The 21,110-nt window shown below is 43.4% G+C and overlaps 1 protein-coding gene across 3 annotated transcripts in view; it reads right to left on the reverse strand.

Moving 5' to 3' along the window:
• The window catches only part of Sidt1 (SID1 transmembrane family member 1), a 91,037-nt gene extending 78,491 nt beyond the window's left edge, over positions 1-12,546 (reverse strand). For 2 of the 3 annotated variants that reach the window (XR_003835155.1, XM_021184482.2), the window contains exon 1: positions 11,663-12,483. Coding sequence is in view for 2 of the 3 variants with exons in the window: in XM_021184482.2 (XP_021040141.1) it covers positions 11,663-11,884 (222 nt within the window). In the remaining variant the exon portion in view is untranslated. Of the gene's footprint in view, positions 1-11,662 lie in introns of all 3 variants that reach the window. The other variant, XM_021184481.1, reaches the window with a different exon arrangement.
• Between the last annotated feature and the right edge of the window lie 8,564 nt (positions 12,547-21,110).

Genomic DNA, 21,110 nt, shown 5'->3' on the forward strand with positions numbered 1-21,110 from the left:
CACACACACACACACACACACACACACACACACTCAGAGAGAGAAAGAGAGAGAGAGAAACAGTTGGAAACAAAACCACTTCTAAGCAGTAGAAAGACTTTCTAAATTGGGGGGAAAGTCAGAAAACGGTAAACTTTGCATCTGTTTGATTTTATAAAACAAAGAGGGTTTTTGTAGGTAGTGAAAGGGAGAAAAACACCGGTCCCCATTTTTCCTCCCACATTCATCAATTCTTTGTTATCTACTGTCTTGACTTGGGTGTGAATAAAAAATATTTTCACTGAGAAATATTTAAAAGATGCATAAATCACAGCAGGTGCCTTATAATCTAGAGAAAATATGAAGTTTATCATATTTCAGAGACCACTAATAGACATTTATATTTTGTAAAACCAAACCAAAACCAATGATTCCTTTAACTGCAAATTCAAAACCGAGGCATAACTCGCTTGAGTGGTCCCTAGGGATTTGTTCTTGGGACTCAATATCTGACCTGGAGGTTGAGACTCAAAGATTATTATCTCAGTGATAATCTTTTTTCTTTTAGTAATTCTTTAAAGACCACTGAAATCTCAAAACCAGCACAGTGACAACACCAGGTGACACGCCAACACGACTGGGGAAAATCTGACAAGGCCTTGTCCCTGGATGAAGATCTATAGGCAATTGGTGGCTGCTGAGGAAGGGAAAATTGATATTCTTCAGGGAAAAGCTCCCTGCTAGGTTATCTTACTCTATGTGGTCATCCCCAACACATACACATAACTAGCATCAAATGGACGCAACAGTTGTGTGTGTGTGTGTGTGTGTGTGTGTGTGTGTATGTGTGTGTTGTGTGTGTGTGTGTGTTGTGTGTGTGTGTTGTGTGTGTGTGTGTGTGTTGTGTTTGTGTGTGTGTAGTATGTGTGTGAGTGGTGTGTGTGGTGTGTGTGTATAATAATTAAAGAAGAAGAGGTCAGGAAATTGAAAAGGAATAGGAAGACATGGGAGGAGTTTGATATATTTTAAAAAACAGGTCTTATGTATGAAGTTCTCAAAATAATTGTCTAATTAAGAAATAAAAGTTTATGAGAGGTCCTGAGTTTATACATGGCTCCCAATAGAAAAGGAGAAGAGGGAGCCGTGCGCAGAGGACAGGACTAAGGGTAAACCCACACAGGTGCGTGTTTTGCAGGTCAAAGAAAATTCTGACAAAATCAATCAATCAATCAATCAATCAATTCTTCGAATTCAGACATACAATAAACCCAAGGAGTCTAACACATATGAAGCATAGCACTGCTTCACCGGAAGAACTGGCCATGTTAACCTTATGCACAGCAGCTCGGTGGTCTGATGATGCAGTATGCTTTGTTCCCTAGGAACCACAGGAACAAGCCAGGCTCTTCCTGGTAGCCCTGTGGTTTATGGTAGGTTTTTTTTTTGTTGTTTTTTTTTTTTTTTTTTTTTTGAGAAAGGGTTTTTCTGTATAGCCCTGGCTGTCCTGGAACTCACTCTGGAGAGAGGGCTGGCCTCGAACTCAGAAATTTGCCTTCCTCTACCTCCCAAGTGCTGGGACTAAAGGCATGCGCCACCATGCCTGGCGGTTTGTGGTAGTATTAACATCACTATTTAAGGCAGATGCTTTCTCACTGTGGGAGAGAGTGAATGTGAGACCAAGCTTATCTAGCTGAGAAGTAGAATTTGGGGCCTGAAAGAAAAGGGGAGTAGACCATACCTGACAGCAGGTGAAACCTCAGGTTTGCAACTCTGAGTGGGAAGTAATGATATCAACCCCAGATATACAGCGTTCCTTAGATCTGCCCACCCAAAGGGTCAGATTTTATTGGCAATAAGGGACTCTAATCCTTGTACTGTGGCCTCTGAGCAGGGTTTCTCGCTCTTGCTATCCTGGTCATCCTGAATGCATGCCCAACGGCAGGTTAAGAGCAGAATTAACTTCTATGAAAGCAAGAGGTCACTCAGGTGTCATGGTGTGTGTGTGTGTGTTGTGTGTGTGTGTGTGTGACAGAGAGGGAGAGAGAGAGATCCTAGCACTTGGGAGGTGGAGGCAGAAGGATTGGTAGTTCAAGGTCACTTTTGGCTACATGGTGATTTCAAAGCGGGCAACATGAGACCCCTTTTCAAAAATGAAAACAATAGGGCTGGAGAGATGGCTCGGTGGTTAAGAGCACTGACTGCTCTTCCAGGGGTCCTGAGCTCAATTCCCAGCAACCACATGGTGGCTCACAACCATCTGTAATGGAACCTGATGCCTTCTTCTGGTGTGTCTGAAGACAGCTACAATGTACTCATAGACATAAAATAAATAAATTCATCTTTTAAAAAAGTCAAAACAACAAACAGACAGACCTGTCAAAATAATTAATTCAAAGCCAGTTCAAGTTGGCCTTCAGTTTCCAATAGACTATTGTCCTTAAGTAAAAATAAAAGCAATAATGACCTAAGATGTATGAAACATGTTTAAATCAATAACTGGAACTGTGCATCACTAGGGAGCTGGGGACCAATGCATTATCTTAGAATTTGACAAGGGAAGAACGAAGCATTTGTCTCCCATTTTCTTTATAAGCGGCCGCTTAAGCTCATCAAACAGCCAGGGAGAGAGAGTGCTCGTTACAGGCCTACAGCTCTCCATAAAGAGTCTTGCCAGAGAAGAAATCAGGTTTCTTGTCTAGATCCAAAGCACCTTTCCCCTTCTTTCTGCTTACCTATCATGACCCTTTAAAGCTCACTTTGCTCCAACTGAACTGTCTGTGCGATGTCGGGTTTCTCTAAAACATAGTAGTAGTTCATGGTGCAGTGATGTCCAATAGAAGTAGAATAGGAGCTATGCGAGGGGCTGGGGGAGGAGCTGGGGGAGGGGAGACTAGGAGGAGAGGGGGCTGCGATCGGGATGTATAGTGAATAAATAAGTAAGTAAGTAAATAAGTAAGTAAATAAATAAATAAAATGAGCTACATGCCTGTTTAAAAATCCCCTAGTAGCTAGGTTGAAAAGGCAAAATCCGGTAGGTGGAATAAATTTTACAAAACAACTCAATCTTAAGTATCTAAAGATAGTACCGTTTAAATGCACACAGAGAAATCAGCAAAACATTTGATACTGTTTTTATCTGGCCTTTGAAATCTGGTGTGTGCTTCAAATATCAGTTCACCCCAGCTCCATGTCTCTTTGTAACAGCACAAACTTACAGAGTCCGTTCCACAATGCAGCACTTAATCAGGCTGCTGTGCCCCTTCCCCCGCCCTCCCCCAGAATATCAGCTCCACATGTGAAGCGATCTCAGCACTCAGGGACCCTCATGACCAACTGATGTCATTTTCCCAGTGAAAGAGAGAAATATTGGAGGTGGTTTCTACAGACTGAATGCTCGTGTCTCACACCTCACCCCCATTCTTCGCAGGGTGAATCCTAATCATCTCAAATGATGTCTAAAATTGGGTCTTCGGGGAAGTAATGAGGTCATGGGGATGAGATTGTTGCCTTGATAAGAAAACACCTTGAGACCTTGCTTTGCATGAGACTTGCCCCACCCCACCCCACTCTGCACTCTCGACCCTTTGTCCATGCTGCAGGCTAGGAAACGGGCCCTTCCCAGACACCAGATCTGCCAGGGTATGTGCTGCTGCAGGCCTGTTCATCCAGATAATGTGTTAATGAGATATGCCTCCCTCCAGCAGGCAGTGGTCCTGTTTAGAAGGAAGCTGTGTGAGGACAGCAAAAGAGGTCTCATGGTCTCAGTACACAGTGAACCCACATGTCCTGGCTCTTTACAAAAAAGGGAGAGCTGAGGCCTCTGCAGCTGTTTTAACTCTTCTCAGTCCCTTTCCAGGTGTGCTCTGATTGTGTGTCAGCATCCTTGTGATCGTTACAGAGACAGCCAGGGATACCAATCCTGCAGATGCTTGAGTGCCCTATGTAACACACACACACTGTTTTTCTACAGTGTATGCGCATCCAATGCATTCTTTAAATCACATTACTCACACTAGCCAATGGGATACAAATGCTAACTAAAAAGTGATGTTGTATGGTTTAGGGAATAATGACAAGAAAAAAAAAATGCCAAATTACATTAAGGATTTAAAAAATGTTTTTCTTTAAAACTTGTGTGTGTGTGTGCATGTGTATGCATGTGCGTGCACATATGTGTGATTGTATGAGTGAGGTTCATGTGTATGATGACATCTGTGTGGAACTCCGAGGACAGGTTATACCATATATAGCACTAAAAGATTAATGGGCAAAGTTACACTAAACTGGAAAACAACTAAGAAAATTTTCTTTAAAATATAGGTCTACAGAAAGATGGCCACTGTTTCTTCTCTTATTCAGTGTAGTACTTGAAGTCTTGTCCAGAGAAGAGGAAGACAAAAAGAAGGGTACACAATAGAAGAAAAAGTTCAAATTAGCTCTGTTTACCATAGAAATATGCAGTGTGATTTTATACTTAGAAAGAAAGAGGAAGCTTTTGGGACATTTTCAGTAAAGCCGAAGAATACAAAATCATTAACAACAATAAAGCAGGAGCTTTTCTATATGCATAACAAACTTGCAGAGAAAAATTAGGAAAAAAAAATCCCATTTGCAACAGCTTTAAAAATATCTATGAATAAACCTAAATAAGGCGAAAGATCTCTACACACACACACACACACACACACACACACACGCATGTACGCACACATGGATGCACTGTATGTAGTTTTAATAAAGCTATACTATTGAGTTGGTAATGCCCCACCCCAAGAGTGATGAACTATCTAACAAAACCCCAGTGCCTGGTATGGGAAACTTCTCTTCATGCTCTTGGTCGGGGACCTTGAAGACACTCCCCAGATAATACAGGCTATTGCTGCTGTCCTCAGTTGCCTCCCAGAATTTGAAGGTAAGACTCTAATGCTGACGACATCACATACTTTGGATGCATGACGTGGAGGGATCCAGATGGAACCGACCTAGAAGCCATCTCCCTGAGATGGAATAGCTCTATGGCACCAGAAGGTGTTAGACAAGCTGCTGGGGTAGAGAGGAATCAATAGTTCTACCCATGAACCATAGCTGTCAAGCCCATGCACCACAATTAATGATGAGCATGGTAAGATGTTTCCAAGGGTACAGCAGTGGTATGGAAGCCTTGGGGTAAGCAATGGCATTTAATGGGACTTCAGGGCCACTCAATAGGAGATCATTATGCTTGAGGCAGTAAACACAGACAACTACCTGTGCCTGCTGGGGTCGTGGACCCTAGAGAAGAACTTGCCACTGCCACTTTCCCAAACCAGTATCATGTCTTACTGTATTATAAATATTTATCCTTACACCGGCCAAATGTCGTTCTCACCCCTCATCAAAGAAGCTCCTTCTTCCAGCAGATGGAGGCCATCACATAAAGCCACAACCGGTCAAAATGCACAAACCAGTTGACTATATGAGATGCCCAACACTAACTGATCTATCTACAACACAACTCCTGTACCTAAGGGCCAGGGGGCATCAGAGAAAAGGGGCAGGAAGGACCCAAAGAATCATGATGTCTCCCATGAGGTGGTGTCTTCTATAGGTGACAAGGAAGCTGAACCCATGCAACCTCGGAAGTTTAGTCACCTGAATAAGGCCAGCACAATGACAACATGGACGGAGGTAAGAGACCAAATTTTGGGTTCAAATTTCATTTTAGAGAACCTGACCTAAGTTAGCACAAGTTAGCAAGTTAACCCCCAACAAGCTCACCCTCTGCTAAAAACCATCAATTAGGAAGAAATCAGAAATTAAGTTTATGGTTCGGCTTCCAGCACCAGCCAATTATGCTAAAGGCCACAGTAGCTCCCCAATTAGATGCTTGTCTGGTTAGAAACACTCACCCCTCACTTGCTGCTTTCTGTAAAACCTTATCTTGATAAATATTCAAAGCATTTCTTCCACCAGAACCGTCCTGCAGGGCAGCAGTGAGTTCAGCCTGAGCAAGCTCAAATAAAGACCCTGGTTTGATGGGCTCTTGAATTGTCTTTCGGGGCACACGAACACTTCCTTGGCACTACAGAGGAAATCTTATAAGACCTCCTTCTAGATGAAGAGCTACAGATAAGGAATGTCTGCTAAGAAAAGGAGAGTTAGTCTTCTCCAGGGTTGAGCCCTAAACACACACACACACACCCCAATAATAATTAAAGAAGAGGTAATGAACTTGAGGGGAAGTGAGGGATGCATGGGGGTAGTTCTAGGGGTAAAGGGAGGGTTGGCAATTATGTACATTACATACTAATACATACATTTTTCAAAAAAGAATTTAAAAATTTGATTAAAAAATAAAGCATTTCTAAATTCTTTCTATCCAAGAAAGTAAGAAACTGAAAAAAATAAATTGAGGAAGACACTGGGCATAAGGTAGATAGCCTGTGCCCCTACAACGGCAGAAGTAACTATGTGAAAATTACTATCTTACCCAAATCAGAATATCTGATCTTAAATTACACTCCAGAGCCATGGTGACCAAAAACAGCATAATGCTCAAACAAAAAGACAGATGTCAACCAATAGAACATAGTAGAAAGCCCAGACATGAACCACATGTCTTATGGCCACTAATATTAGAAAAAGTATTGCCGGGCAGTGGTGGCTCACACCTTTAATCCCAGTACTTGGGAGGCAGAGGTAGGAGGATTTCTGAGTTTGAGGCCAGCCTGGTCTACAGAGTGAGTTCCAAGACAGCCAGGGCTACACAGAGAAACCCTGTCTCAGAAAACCAAAAAAAAAAGAAGAAAACTTTTAAAAAAGGTTTTTTACAGCAAAGGAAACTATCAGAAGAGTAACGGGAAGCCACCGAAAGAAGGAAATATTTGCCATCCATACTAGAGCTTGCGAAAGGGGATGTGTTAGCATGGAGAACATACAAAGAGTTTTAAATTTTAAACACAAAATGACCCCTGCCAGTCAATAAATGGGTTATGAACCAATAGACACTTCTCAAAAGAAGAAACAAAAATGGCCAACAAATTATTTAATGTCTGTAACCATCAGAGAAATGCAATTCTGAACAGAGGCTGAGATTCTGTATCACTTGAGTCAGAATGATTGCTGTTAAGAACAGAAAAGCAAGAAGGCTGGAAAGAGTAGGAGAGAGAGGAACCCTTATTCACTGTTGCTGTGACTATAAAGTGGGCAGCCATTACAAATAGCAGTATGGAGACTTCCCAAAAAATATAAGTAGAGCTATCATAGGGCCCAATTATACTGCTCCCAGGAATATATCCAAAGAACTCTATGTTGTAGGCAGAGATGCTTGCACATCCATGGTCACAGACGCTCTGCTCACAATAAGGAAATGGAATCAGAGTAGACGTTCATCAACAGAACAATCACTAGTGAACATGTAACACATATATACACAATGACATTTTATTCAGAGGTAAGGAAAAATGAAATTATGAAGCTTGCAAAAAATGGGTGGAGCCGGAAACTATTACAGTAAATAAAGTAACTCAGGCCTAGAAAGACAAAAGCTGCAATATCTTTTCGTACGTGTGTGCAAGATTTTAGTTTTTATATGTGTACTTATGTGGATGTATAGTTCATGAAAGTATAAAGGTGTCAGAACACCATCAAGAGAATGCCCCGTGGTGAACAATGCTTTTTTTTCCTTCAGAGATTGTTCACCACATTTCATTCTTTTGTCTGTGACCATAAAAGAGAAAAGGAGATTGTAAGGAAGGTGGGATAACAGAATACACCATACAGAAGTAGGAAAGGAGGCCTGGGGATTAAAGGGTTCAGCCAGGACATGGGGGATCAGGAAGGGAGAAGGATCGACCCAAACAAAGTTAAGTTTGTAAAGCAACACCATGAAACATATTACTTTGTATGCTCCTTTAAGGGAGAGATCACAAAAAGAGATACACACTCCAGTTTAGGAAACAAAAAGGATGTTTTGAAAAAGATCTCAGTGCTATGGCCAATGTGGGCTTCTGCCCCGCCCCCATCAGGGAAGACGGAAGGCCTACAGGGCAGCAGTTACAGTTTTTTGTAAGGGTTTCTGATGGTGTTCTCTGTTCTTTGTAGATTTGTGTTTGTGTCCTTGTCCCAGTCACTATTTCCCTAGTCACTTTCCTGCAAGGTGATTTCCTGTTGGTTGCCTGAGCCCTGTGGTTTTGGACCCTGTTTGCTCAGTGTAACTAACTTCCAATCAAGGGAGCCTTGGGCAACTTCCTCCTTAGGGAAATGAAATGAATCCTACCTTGCCGAACCTGAACCTTTGACCACGGTTTCCACTATTTGTCTTTAAACTGGTCAGTCCATCCTTTCAGTGATTTTTTTTTTTTTTAAATCTCAACTTTATATTTACACAAGTCCCTGCCTCAAGGCATATCAGATGTTTCCTGGTGCTGAGTTCAGCTAGTGTAGCCGGGTGAGACCATTCCATGGGTTAAAGGAGAGGCAGTGGCTGATTGAAAGGCCCAGGGCAAAAGCTCTTGCCCCTCCCCCTCCCCAAAGCCAAAATTTAATACAAAATTTCTCCTTTAAGATAAAGAAAAAAAAAAAAACAAATAAGAATGAATTGAAAAGAAGAGCAAAAGATTTAAAACTTCAAAAACAAAAACTGGACACTTTTTTTCCCCAACCAAAATCTTGACTGAAGAGGGTTAGTGGGAAATGACCCCAAACTAGAGGGAGTCTTGCTTTACCCACACCCTGCTCAGGTTAGGGGAAAACCATTCGCCAAGCTCCTCCTCCAGACACCACAGAGCTGAGCTGTATTTAGCCTCAGTCAGTTCGGAGATGGAAATGGAGGTTCAACAGCCTTTACTTGTGGGGCAATATGAAATTTTGTGGTGGCCAGCATTTGGGACTGTGGGGAGAGGGGGTGGCCAAGAAGTTGGTCAGATCACAATTGGAAATAAAGAGCAACCCTCTCAAAAATCCTTCCTGCCCTCCCTGGGGCACCGCTAGTTAGTACAGTATTGCAGATTTCTGGTGTACCCCACCACTTGTCTTATGTGGTGCAGTAATCCCACTTGCTATTTCAAGCCGTCAGTAAAAGTCTGCTGCAGACTGTGTTCATGGTGTTTGAAGGAGGAGCTATTGCAGCAAAACATACCAAGAAGGGAGGTGGCCACGGGTGGGAACCCAGAGTAATAGTTTGATCGGACAGAATGCTGGTCTGGAGAAATCAACAGTGATGCGACTAGAAGAACGGGGGAGGGCTTAATCTCTCAGACTAAAAAGGTCAAAGGTTCTTTTCTCTAATACAACTGTTAAAATGCTGTCTCAGAAACACACACACACACATGCCCTGGTATATATTAATGCACATTGGCATTAAAATATTTTAAATCTGTCAGGCCCATGCCTATCAACTTTGATTTTTTTTTTTTTTTTTTTAGGACTAGTAACATATTAGTGAAAATTTGAAGCATTGCTTACTGTTAACTTTTTTTTTTTAAGTGACTCTCTTCAGACACACCAGAAGAGGGCATCAGATCCCATTACAGATGGTTGTAAGCCACCATGTGGTTGCTGGGAATTGAACTCAGGACCTCTCGAAAAGCAGTTAGTTCTCTTAACCACTGAACCATGTCTCCAGCTCCTGTTGTTGACTTTTATTTTACTGTGTATGTATAGCTGGTTTTGAAATGATCACCATTGTTTCATGAGCAAAGAGCACTTTAATGTACATGTATGCAAAACAGAAAGGACAAGAGGAAGTACTTTTCCAATATGTATTTGCTTTATTTAACTTCATCTTAACTATTCTCTAGGTTTTTTTTTTTTTTTTGTCTTCTCATTCAGTTTGCAGAGGACATGTATATAGCTATATCCCTCAATATCTCAGATGTCCAAAGGAAAGTTAAGCAGGAGAGCTCGCCTGTGTTCAGTAGAGGGATTTTCACAGTTCTAAGGGGGGAAAGGCAGAAGCAAAGCCAAACCAAACCAAACCAACCAACCAACCAACCAACAATAACAAACAAACAAAACCAAAACAAACAAACCAGCCTTTAGTCTTCCTGAAGGGGTTGAACATGCCTGTAATCTCAGCACTGAGGAAGAGGATGATGCATTTGAGGCCAGCTTAGTCTAAATAATAAAATTATCTCAGCAAGCAAGCTTGGGGAGGGGTCAGCCACGTGAAAGAGCACACGGGACTCTTTCAGAGGATCTCCACTCAGTTCCCACCACACAGCTCACAATTGCTGGGAATTCTTGGGAATTCTAGCGCCCTCTTCTGGCCGCTGTGGGCATCACACAAGCATGTGGTACACATACATACATGCAGGCATTCATACATACAGATAAAAACAAAATAAACCTTAAAGGAAAGAAGAGAGAAAGAAAGAAAACTAAGTAAAGCGATGCATTTGTCTTGCAGCAGAACTGTAAGAAGCACCAACGCCTGTGATGATTTTCTTCGCACATGCTATTTGATTTTGGACGAAGCTGGCGTTTCAAGACTCTCATCTAGTTCCAGAAAACCACGGGGGTAGGAATCTATCTTATATGCAAGATATCGGCCAGCTAGTGGGCATTCCACACAGGGAAGTCAGGAGTCCCTTGTGTAGGATATGAAAATAAAAACTGCCCTCTCTCTTCTGTATGCTATAGAAGGGCTTTGCATCCAGCAACTCCCAGTGCTCCAGGGCACTACCTCAGGTTTCAAGAGGTCTGGCCGGGGCGTGGACTGTGTTGCTATGGAGACAATGCCATAGGATTTGATGCAAGCTGGGAGATGGAGAACTTGGGGCACTTTCTCAGTTCACACAGCAGAAACGCACTAAAGAGTAATGACATGCTTAATGAAGGAAGTTTTTCAGCTGTGACCCCGAATGAGACAGTCAGGGATGGGAAGGTATAGAGGAATTCTAACCACCGGTTCTGAAACGCCCCAAGGTGCACGGTAGTGGGGGATGCATAAACACGTTCATGTGGGAAGTAGAGACAGAAGCAGGCACACTGGAGAGCCACCCCTCTTAAAGGCTATTTTATTTGAAGGAAAATGTGAGTGATATGTACTGTCTTACATTATATAATCAGATAAGTCAGAGGTTTGGTTGCTAAAATAATTATTCCTGCTTGTCTCGCCACAACTCTTGTCTACAGAACTTTCACACACATTTCCACCCTTCTTTATAATCAGAGCCTGGGCAGATCACCTGAGCATCTCAGCTACAAAGTCTTTGACTCGGCTTTTTGAAAAACAAGCGCACAGTGTGGTCCATAGCAGAACCCTGCTCACTCTCACGTGCTTTCCATTTCTGAGCACCTCTGCTTCCTGGAGTGCCATGAAATAGTAGGGTCCATAAGGAGATTAGGAACAGGTTTGTCCTCCCCCGCCCACCTCCTTCCTCCCACGAACGTAGCCATCCCGACTTCCCGGAGAAAGGCCCAGCCTGAGCCAGGATCCGCAGAGGATGCGGGTCCCCGCGCCTCTGCAAAGCCCAGGAATGGCAGCGACCAGGCCGGGGTGGGCACGAGGTGAAGCGGAGCGGTGCCCAAAGCAGCTGCCAAGGCTGGGGCAAGGCAGCGATTGCCTTACAGGAGAGAGGCAGGGAGAGGGTTTCCTAGTCCCTGAAGTCTCCCGAGGTCAATTCCCAGCGCAGCCGGAGGTACCTAGGGGGCTCGGCGATCTCGGAAGTTGGGGGGTCAGCCGAGGGAGAGAGCGTCTTACCTGGCCAGGATGGCTAGTGTGGTTGAAGGAGTAGATGTTCTCGGTGCTGAGGCTCACCACCCCGCTGTAGACGCGATCGAAATCCGCTCCCCTGGCGGGGTCTCGGGGATCACGGCGCAGCTCTGCCGATTTCGCGAGGGGCTCTTCCTGGTGGCCAGGGACCGCCGCCCGCAGGAGCCAGGGCAGCGCGCAGAGCAGCGCCAGGCGCAGGCAGTCCAGCATGGTGGGCACCTCACCTCGCCTCGCCCCAGGGTCCCCGAAACACAAGCAGCCCAAGGAGGGGGCGAGCACGGAGATGGTCCTTCTGAAGCTGCTTGTGGCGCTGAGTGCGGGCTTCAGCAGCTGGGTGGTGTGTGGCCCAACGCCGGCAGCGCGCTGGAGGGGAGCGAGCAGATCAAATACTGATGTGCCACCTGGGGTCTCCAAAGGAGGTCACGCGTGTGGAGTGGGGGCAACAGGAGACGTGGGGACAAGGGAGGGCTGCTTTTCCCTTCGACTTTTTAAGTCTTCCCTTTCTCATCGCTGAAAACCTTCCACTCACCCAGAAAGATTTTTTTTTTTTCACTGATCTCTTCCCTCTCAACCTCAAACCACCAACGACAAACCCCTCAGAGAGGTAGCCGCTAGTCTGGAAGAATCGGTGTGACCAGCTACCAAGGAGGAAATCAGGTGCACGTCAAACGAAAGTGCACTCTAGCTGCAGGCAGGCGAATAGAAAGAAAGCAAAAGAGGATGCACCAATTCGATTTTACAGTGGCTTCCAGCAAGACTCTCTCGCAGGTGTGAAATGTCGCTCTCTGGCTATTCGCCCTGCTCGAACAGTAGCCCTTCTCGGACACCTGGCTTAGTTCCTTATTACTCTTGTTCTCCAAGGAGAGACTCACGTCATCGCTCCCTTGCCATATGTGCAAGTATGTAAATATGTACAGTTACAAAATATAGATACGGTCAAGAGAACAGTCCCCAGCTCGGCTTGAAGACTGCTTCCGGAAGTTTGAGAGACCAGATTTAGGCAGATAGCATTTCTTTCCACCCCAGCCTTTTGTGCTGTTTAACTCGGCAATATTTTCTTTCAGAGTCTGGAAGAATTTTCAGGATTCTACATTGCTTTTTTTTAAATTGTTGTTGGTCATTTTAATTGAATTTTAGTTTATTGAGGTAGGGTCTCCAGACCGACCGTGAGCTCAGAATCTTTCTTCCTCAGTCTTCCAAGAGCTGTGACTCCACCTGCTAAGCCTGACGTTTTTTTTTTGGGGGGGGGTGGTGGTGGGCGGTGTACACAATACAAGGTTATGAGCTGGAATTGGGATGACTTGAAAGTGTAGCATTGAGAATGTTTATGCAAGTTCCCCCAACGTTTAGTGAAATTTAATAAACTTGAAATTTCTGAAGGCCTTTGAGGCTTGCTACAGTAACCAGTTTGGAGTAGGCTTTGAGAGGAAAAGCCGTCACAAACCTTATGAGACCTGGTGATCAGCTCCGTCACAGGGCTACATGTTCTTTTGCGGTCTAACATCTCCTTATTAAAAAGATAATTCATATTCTCAGCTGGAATTTGCCTTCCCCCGCTCACTCGCTTGCACTAGTTTTGCCCTCTGGAGTCACAGGAATGAAGCTAATTCTTCCACACAGTGGCTTTGTCGGTATGTAAAGGGAGCTATGGCTTTTCATAGGATCCTTCACGGTTTTACCCATCTGGAATTTGACATTGATCCACCGAGAACAGTTATACGATTAGATGCGATTGAAAAGGTATACTTTTTGTTTTTAGCAGAGTAGGCCCAGATACGGGCTCCACAAGCCCTTCTCCTGAGCTGCCATTACTGATGGGTGCTTCTTCACTCTAGCACACCCCTTTGGACAAACCAGATAGAATCATCCTTCTGTCTGGGATTTGGGGTTGATCCGCAGAGAACAACTATATGAATAGCTGTAACTGAAACGATCTTTGAGCATAGTATTGAATTAGTACTAAATAAAAGGAATTTATTTGAAATCAATATAGGTGGCCTCTATACCAGAAAATGAGCTATAGAAGACATATGACTAATCTTGAGTCTAGCCTTAATCCACTAACCATAGTCTCAGAATCACAAGCTGTCACAAGGATAAGGGGAAGGACGCACTTAATAGTATATTTAAAAACTGAAAGGTTGGGGGTGGAGGTGGCGCACGCCTTTAATCCCAGCACTTGGGAGGCAGAGGCAGGCAGATTTCTGAGTTCAAGGCCAGCCTGATCTACAGAATGAGTTCCAGGACAGCCAGGGCTATACAGAGAAACCCTGTCTTGAAAAACAAAACAAAACAAAACAAAACAAAACAAAACAAAACAAAACTGAAAGGTTTATGGACAAATATTCTATGAATAGTATTGTACAAGTTCCAGTCCAGTAGCTATAACAGTGTATCTTAGCAGGTAGTTGCTTAAAATTTTTATTAGTTCACTTTTCTGCATGTCGGTGTTTTGCCTGCATGTATGAATGTGCGTCATGTGCTTTCCCGGTGCCTGAACCCCTAAGAGTGGGGTTCCAGACAGTAGCGAGCTGTCATGTGGGTGCTGAGAACTATATCTAGGCCCCTGGGAATGGTAGTCAGTGCTCTTCACTTCCAAGTCATCTATCCAGCCACATCACTTTCAATATTCAAAAATGCTAAAATCTCAGAGTGAAAGAATATATAAAACCTGATCTAACCTGAAGAATTCCTTCTGCTGTGGTCAGCTCAACAAGCCAGGCTGTGCTCTTACAGCAAGCAGTCCAGAGTGCCAAACCTTGGCAGCAAGTGGTGCAGACTCTAGGACTTGGTACAGTTGGCCATTGTCCTGATTTCAACATAGGTTCATCAGAAGAGGTCAGGAATGCTGCCCAACGTGAGGTACACAGCTACAAGCCAGCCCTAGTGTTTCTGTACTAGGATCCGATCAGAGCCTGTCCAAAGCCTTCCCTTAGTTTCATTATAAAAGTTTCTCCCTCCCCTGCCTGCCTTTAAACCTCTGCTCTCATTTTTACTAGATTAATTGCTTATGCTTTCCTTTGTGAACACAAAACGCATTCATTCTCATGTTTCATACCAATCATTTTTACTCTTGTTTGCTCATGTTGCACTGCTGTTCTGAGGTTGCCTAAAAAGTATTATCATGGAGTAGAACACAGATGTTGGCTCCACAGGCCCTTCACTTCAGCTGCTTGACTGATCATCATGGGTCCCACTCCATCCCAGTAATTTGGGCAAACAAGATGAAACCATCCTTTCATCTGGAATTTGATATCGATCCACAGAGAACATCCTCCCTGGTGTTCTGCCTATCTGGAAGCACAGATTTTTGGCCTTCATTGGGAAGAAGCTAAGAGTCCAGTCAGGGCTCAAGCAAGCATCACTTTCCCAAAGTTTTTTTTTAAAAGACATATTTTATGTGTGAGTATGTATGTATTTATGTATGTATGTGCATCACATCTGTGCATGGTGTCCACAGAGGTCAGAAGAAGGCATCAGATCCCATGGGACTGGAATTACAGATGGTTGTGAGTCACCACATGGTAGCTGGGAATGGAACCTGGGTCTCTCTGCAAGACCCAGAGCCATATCTCCAGCCCAAACTTTACTTTTGACTATCTTCTTGCAGTTCATATAAGATCACTTCAGGCTAATTTTCTTCTTTCTTATATGCACATTCTTATTCAGTCCTAATCCTTGTAATGACCTTGTTAAATGTCCTACTGTTATTAAAGTTGATTTTGGTCCTTCAATGATCACCCTAGGGACTATTGCACTTCAACAAACATTTTTTGAGAGGTACCTTGGAAAATAGTAGACTATATTCTCTTAGACCCAGGGGTGAACATTTTTGGTTGGTATACATGTAGGGATTATGTTAGAATCCAGCGGCTGCTCATGCCACAGGCTTTAACAACAGCTCTCTCTCTTTCACAGGAAAAGCACCCACACTTACCAGGCCAACAGCACCTGAAATAGCCTCAAGGCCTGAGATCAAGCTGGTTGGGGGGACCATAGCACAGCTGAGGCTGTGGCAATGTTATTGAGAGCAATTGGAATCTTTATACCTTTATAAGAATCAGAATATAGTGGCAATCGCCAGGATCAATACTGTTGTGGTTGCCAGGATACAGTGAAGTTTGCAAGCCATATAGGCCTCACAGGATTAGTGTCTAAGACCAATTGTCCTGTCAAACTTCCATGCTTTCTTAGCTACTAAGGGAGCATACAAAGAAATGCAAAGCATCCTGACCACCTCACTACCTGAGGGAGTGGGCCCATCACTCAGAAATCGAAGGCATATTGTGCCCCAGGAGCCATGGACTCTAACCTGAACACCTGCCTATCCCCGGACTGTCTCAACCAGCCAGCTTCCAAATCACGACACAGAGAATTATTATTTATTCATTAAAGCGTCGACACTATAGCTTAGTCTTATTCCCAACTAGCTTGTACAACTTAACCCATTTATACTAGCCCACGTTTGCCATGTGGCCTGCTACCTTTCATTCAGTCCCCACACACCTGACCTCCTCTGTGTCTGGCCAGTGAAGCCGGCATCTCAGCTCTTTCCTAGAGGTCCTATCTCTGCCTGGATGTCCCACCTTTCCTCTCCTGTCCTGCTATAGCCTGCCAGCTCTGTAGTAAACCAATCAGAAAGTGATAGAGAAGAATGCTGTTGAAACATTGAGACTGGTGATGCATAACACAGTCCGGACGGTACCCAGCATAATGCTGGGACAGAAATCAACATAAAAAAATGCAAAGATGACATTTATGAAGACAGGGAACAAGAAGATTATCCCAACACCCCCCTTTTTGTCCAATAAGACACTCTTTTCTGACATCAATAAACTATATACATTAAGGACAATTATGAGAACTATCAGGTAAGAATTACACTAATAATGTTTCAACCTAATAACATTTTCTTAGACCTTAAACCTTTTCTTAAACCGTAAAAAACCTTAAGCTTATATGTGAGGCTATGGCTGTCTAGTCTTCAACCCTGCTGGAGATCTGAATAAACAGGAAGTGCAGAGCAAGCAGCTTTCAGAGCTCTATAAGTGACAGAGACTGCTGGCTGCCTGCTCAGTCAAGATTTCTCCATAATGTTGGGGCATCTATCTTCGGCCTACTGGCCCAGAATATCTGACAGACTTATCTATGAAGCAGGAATTTTTGAAGGCCTGTTCTACCTTGACTCTGCAAAGTTGGTCATTTGACTTCCTCTGTGTCCTACATGTCGACAGTTGAACAGCATGCTGTCAGCAGTTGTCAGCAAGGGCATTTTTGCCCAGCTTGCCACTTTTGAAAAAAAACTCTGGATGGAGGATCTTCGATGCTCATCATCTTCTTTGAAGTAGATTGGGGATGTGTTTCTGTGCACACCATATGTGCCTGGTGCCCAGAAAGGCCAGAGAGAGCATCAGATTCCCAGAGAATGGAGTTAAAGATAGTTGTGAACCACCATGTGGGTGCTAGAAATCAAACCCAGATCCTCTGGAAGAATGGCCAGTACTGTTAACTCTAGACCATGTCTCCACCCCCTTTCCATCGACATTTGATGGATATGCCAGATAAAAATCTTGGCACTCTGTCTGATTCTCTAAAGTCTAAAAATTACACCAACATAGGAACAATTGGAGCATATAAGAAGCCAGACTTTCTCCGAGGCCCTGATGAATGGACAAAGGGAACTTTATTTCTGTGTCCTTATCCAGGAGTGGCCTTGGCAAAGCCACTATAGGGCTGGAACCAGTGTCTTGAAGGAGGCAAGGTGGAAGTTTCTGAGGATCCAAATATTCCCCCTGTGCTGTGGCTATATGTTCTTAGGTTATGTATCTGGGGTATCCTGTGTTCTCTTTACCAACATTGTCTGATTTAGCATTGGCCATCCCCCCCCCCCTGCCCTGCCCATCCACCCTACAAGTAGTACATAAGATGCTACACACTTAATAAACTTGATTCGCAAAAGTCATCAGCTTATGCAAGACCCCTTTCTTCCAGAGATTGGTTTTATCTCTTTCATTTCTTTTTTTTTAAAGATTTATTTATTATTATATCTAAGTACACTGTAGCTGTCTTCAGATGCACCAGAACAGGACGTCAGATCTCATTACAGATGGTTGTGAGCCACCATGTGGTTGCTGGGATTTGAACCCAGGACCTTTGGAAGAGCAGTCAGTGCTCTTAACCACTGAGCCATCTCTCCAGCCCTCTATTTCATTTCTTATTCTCAGTTCTTCTGCTTGACATCTTGATGCTTGGAACCTGTATCCCTGCAGGTTTGGTTCAGGAGCAGGATCTTTGAAAGTTCAGATAGATCCCTATCAGACTGTTATCCAAACTTCCTTGATCTCCTTTGAAGCTAAAAAATCAAAGTAAAGCTTCAGACTCACAGATGGGTGCTTTATACACAATGATGTATATGTGGCTATGCAAAGAGATGGCTTTTTACCATAGACAGAGAGGACATCAATAGACCAAGATAGGAACCAAAAGGTTTGGTGGGATTATGCAGATGAGCATGGGAGACTCACAGGCAGCTCTACCACCAGGAAGTCTCTCAGGTAGCTGACTAAAAGCCACACTGCTAAGGAAATCCTGTAACGCGGACAAAGAGTGAAAAATTGTGTTATTGAGAAGACTCCTGGGTAAGAATAGGCAGCTATACTACATTCTAGCCAAGTGATCACCTCCTCTACAGCCCTGAAGAATGTTGGAACCTTGTGAGTGTCTTTTGAAAGCTTCCAATAGAAGGGGAACCTCACAAATGCTTTTGTTTTATAAAAAACCCTTATTCAGATTTCTTGGTAGCTTCCATTGAGAATCTTTTTTATCATTTGCAGATGAATCATACCACAAAGTTGAGATTGGAGATTGATGAGCCATCAAAATGCTGTCACTACATAAGCTTTTGTTAAAATATGTTCTTATAAACGAAGTAAATTTAGCTCAGATTGCAGAATTTTTAGTTTTTTTTTTCTATTGCCCCCAACCCCCCAAAACCAGGGAGTAAATATGTAACAGACAGCAGGCTTGCTTCTGAAGTAGTAGAGAAAAAGGAAGTGTTTTTCTCACCTCTGCTAGAACTTCCATCAGAAATAAATAAGAAGCTGGGTGTGGTGGCTCACACCTGTAATTCAAAGAGGTTGAAGCATGAGAACCAAAAATTTGAGGGCAGCCTGGGCTAGATGACAAAATTATGTCACAAACCAACTAGCCACAAATACACATAGGGAAATGAGCAAGTTGAAAATGTTTTAGTTAAAACATTTATTTTATTTTTAATTACATGTGTGTTTATGTGCATGCAGGGGTATGATCTAATGAGTGTGGATGCCCATGGAGGTCAGAAGATGATATCAGATGCCCTGGAGCTAAAGTTACAGGAATCTGGGAGCTTCCTGGACATGGTAAAACACTAAAACATGCTGAAAAAACATTTAAAAAGACGATTTCTAGGGTGTGAGTTACTTGTGAATTCAATAATCCTAGAACACTTGTAAAGATGAGGTATGGTCAAGAATTAGATCCTTGGGGCATCCTTTATCTCCTTTGGACTGGATTTATCTATTTTTAGGAAGGGTATGTTGAGTAACTCCAAGCTGAAACTCTCCAGCTGTTTGACTTTGCACCTCTAATCTGGGGAATAACAACTGTTGTATGAGTGATCCAGGGCACAATTTCCCAACACTGTCATGAAAGAACTTCGTAAGTTCTGACGGTATATATATCTGGTGTGTCCGACCAGCGGCCCACATGTCTGGAAAGGCTCCTTGGAAACCTGGAAGAGAAGAGGAGGGCTAGGCAGAGCGAGCGAGAGAGAGAGAGAGAGAGAGAGAGAGAGAGAGAGAGAGAGAGAGAGAGAGAGAGACGAAACCAAGACAGTGAGTCTGATCAAGGTTCAATTTTACTATTTCGGACACTCAGTTATGAAGCAGGGGAAGGGACCCGATTCCCGCCAAATCATCTTGGAGTAAAGTTCCAGGTGAACAAGGGATAGCTCCGGAACAGCTAGTTGGCAGGCAGCGGCAGTGGGAGTGGCAGGATGATAGGGCAGCAAGCTCCGCCCCCACGCTCTCTAACACTGAAACCTGAGCAAACAGGTTTCAGGCTGGGGAGGGGAGGTGAGATTATATATATATATATATATATATATATATATATATATATATATATATATATATATATATATATATATATATCCATAACTGTAGGCTTAGATTTTTTTAAAACCTACTTTCATAAGGGGTCTTAAATGCTTCAACAACAGTGCCCCCCCCCCCCCCAAAGGTAGGGAAGAATAGATAGTAAATAGGACAAGGGAATGTGGACCTGTTCAGAAGCAGTTCTTTGAGATAATTCCAATCTTCATTTGTCCGGATACCAGCAGTTCAGTTTAAAAGAGTCACCAAACACAAATCAGCAAAGGGAAACTTGATCCAGCAGAAACCACCAGGCCTCCTTGGCCAGTGACCAGGACCAGTCAGAATGTCAGGAGTTTCCTGCTGTGCCTCTCTCTTTGAAGTGAAGATCAGGGAAGACAAGAGACTAACAAAGAGCTGCACAGCCAGCTATGCAAGCACCCTGTCACTGTCCACTGAGTCCCTTATACTCTCTACAAACATCACATTTGTCCCACAAGTCTTGCCTTAGCAAAACATCACATGAGTCTACATCACATGACACAACCTGAAACTTCCACTTCACTTTAACAGCTGGTTCTTATGGCCAAATGGCCCATTCCCTTGGGGACATTTTGGCTGTCTTTATATGAACCAGTATGTGTAGGCTGAGATTTTTTTCAAAACCTACTTTGATTAGGGTTCTTTAATGCTTCAATCTCCCTTTTAGTACACCAAACAAAGGTAGGGGAAAAAGATAGTTAATAGGGCAGCGGGGCTGTGGACCTGTTTAGAAGTAGTTCTTCGGTGGTGGTGGTGGTGGTGGGGGATTCTGATCTTTGTTGTCAGGATATCAGCAGTCCAGTCCAAAACACCGAACATGAATTAGTAGCAGCAATTCAATTCATAAGAAAAGCAGCCAAAATACCACAGGAAGTTCTTTGGTGCATGTCTTTCTATGAAGTTACAACAAGCAAAGATCAGAGAAAACCAGTAAAATTTTGCAAGGCGAACCAATGCAAAAGTGTCATTCACTGTCTCTTGTGGTCTACTTATACTCTTTCTAAACACAATGCATCCTCTCAAGTGGCTGCCTCAGCAAAACATCCTCTCATAAGACAGCTTCCAGAAAAAACATCACATGACACAACTGAGTCTCCAAATAAATCAGAAAATTCCATGTCAAGTATGCCTAATGCATTTAGATACATATGTCCTAATATTAGACTCTGCTACATGCAGACTTAGTAAATTATTACAGTGGAGTCACATACGGAACCCAGCCCTTTCATTAACAACTTACGGACACTTCCCCACATTTCCTT

This window comes from Mus caroli, chromosome 16 (genome assembly GCF_900094665.2).
Source record: "Mus caroli chromosome 16, CAROLI_EIJ_v1.1, whole genome shotgun sequence".
Classification (NCBI taxonomy): Eukaryota; Metazoa; Chordata; class Mammalia; order Rodentia; family Muridae; genus Mus; species Mus caroli.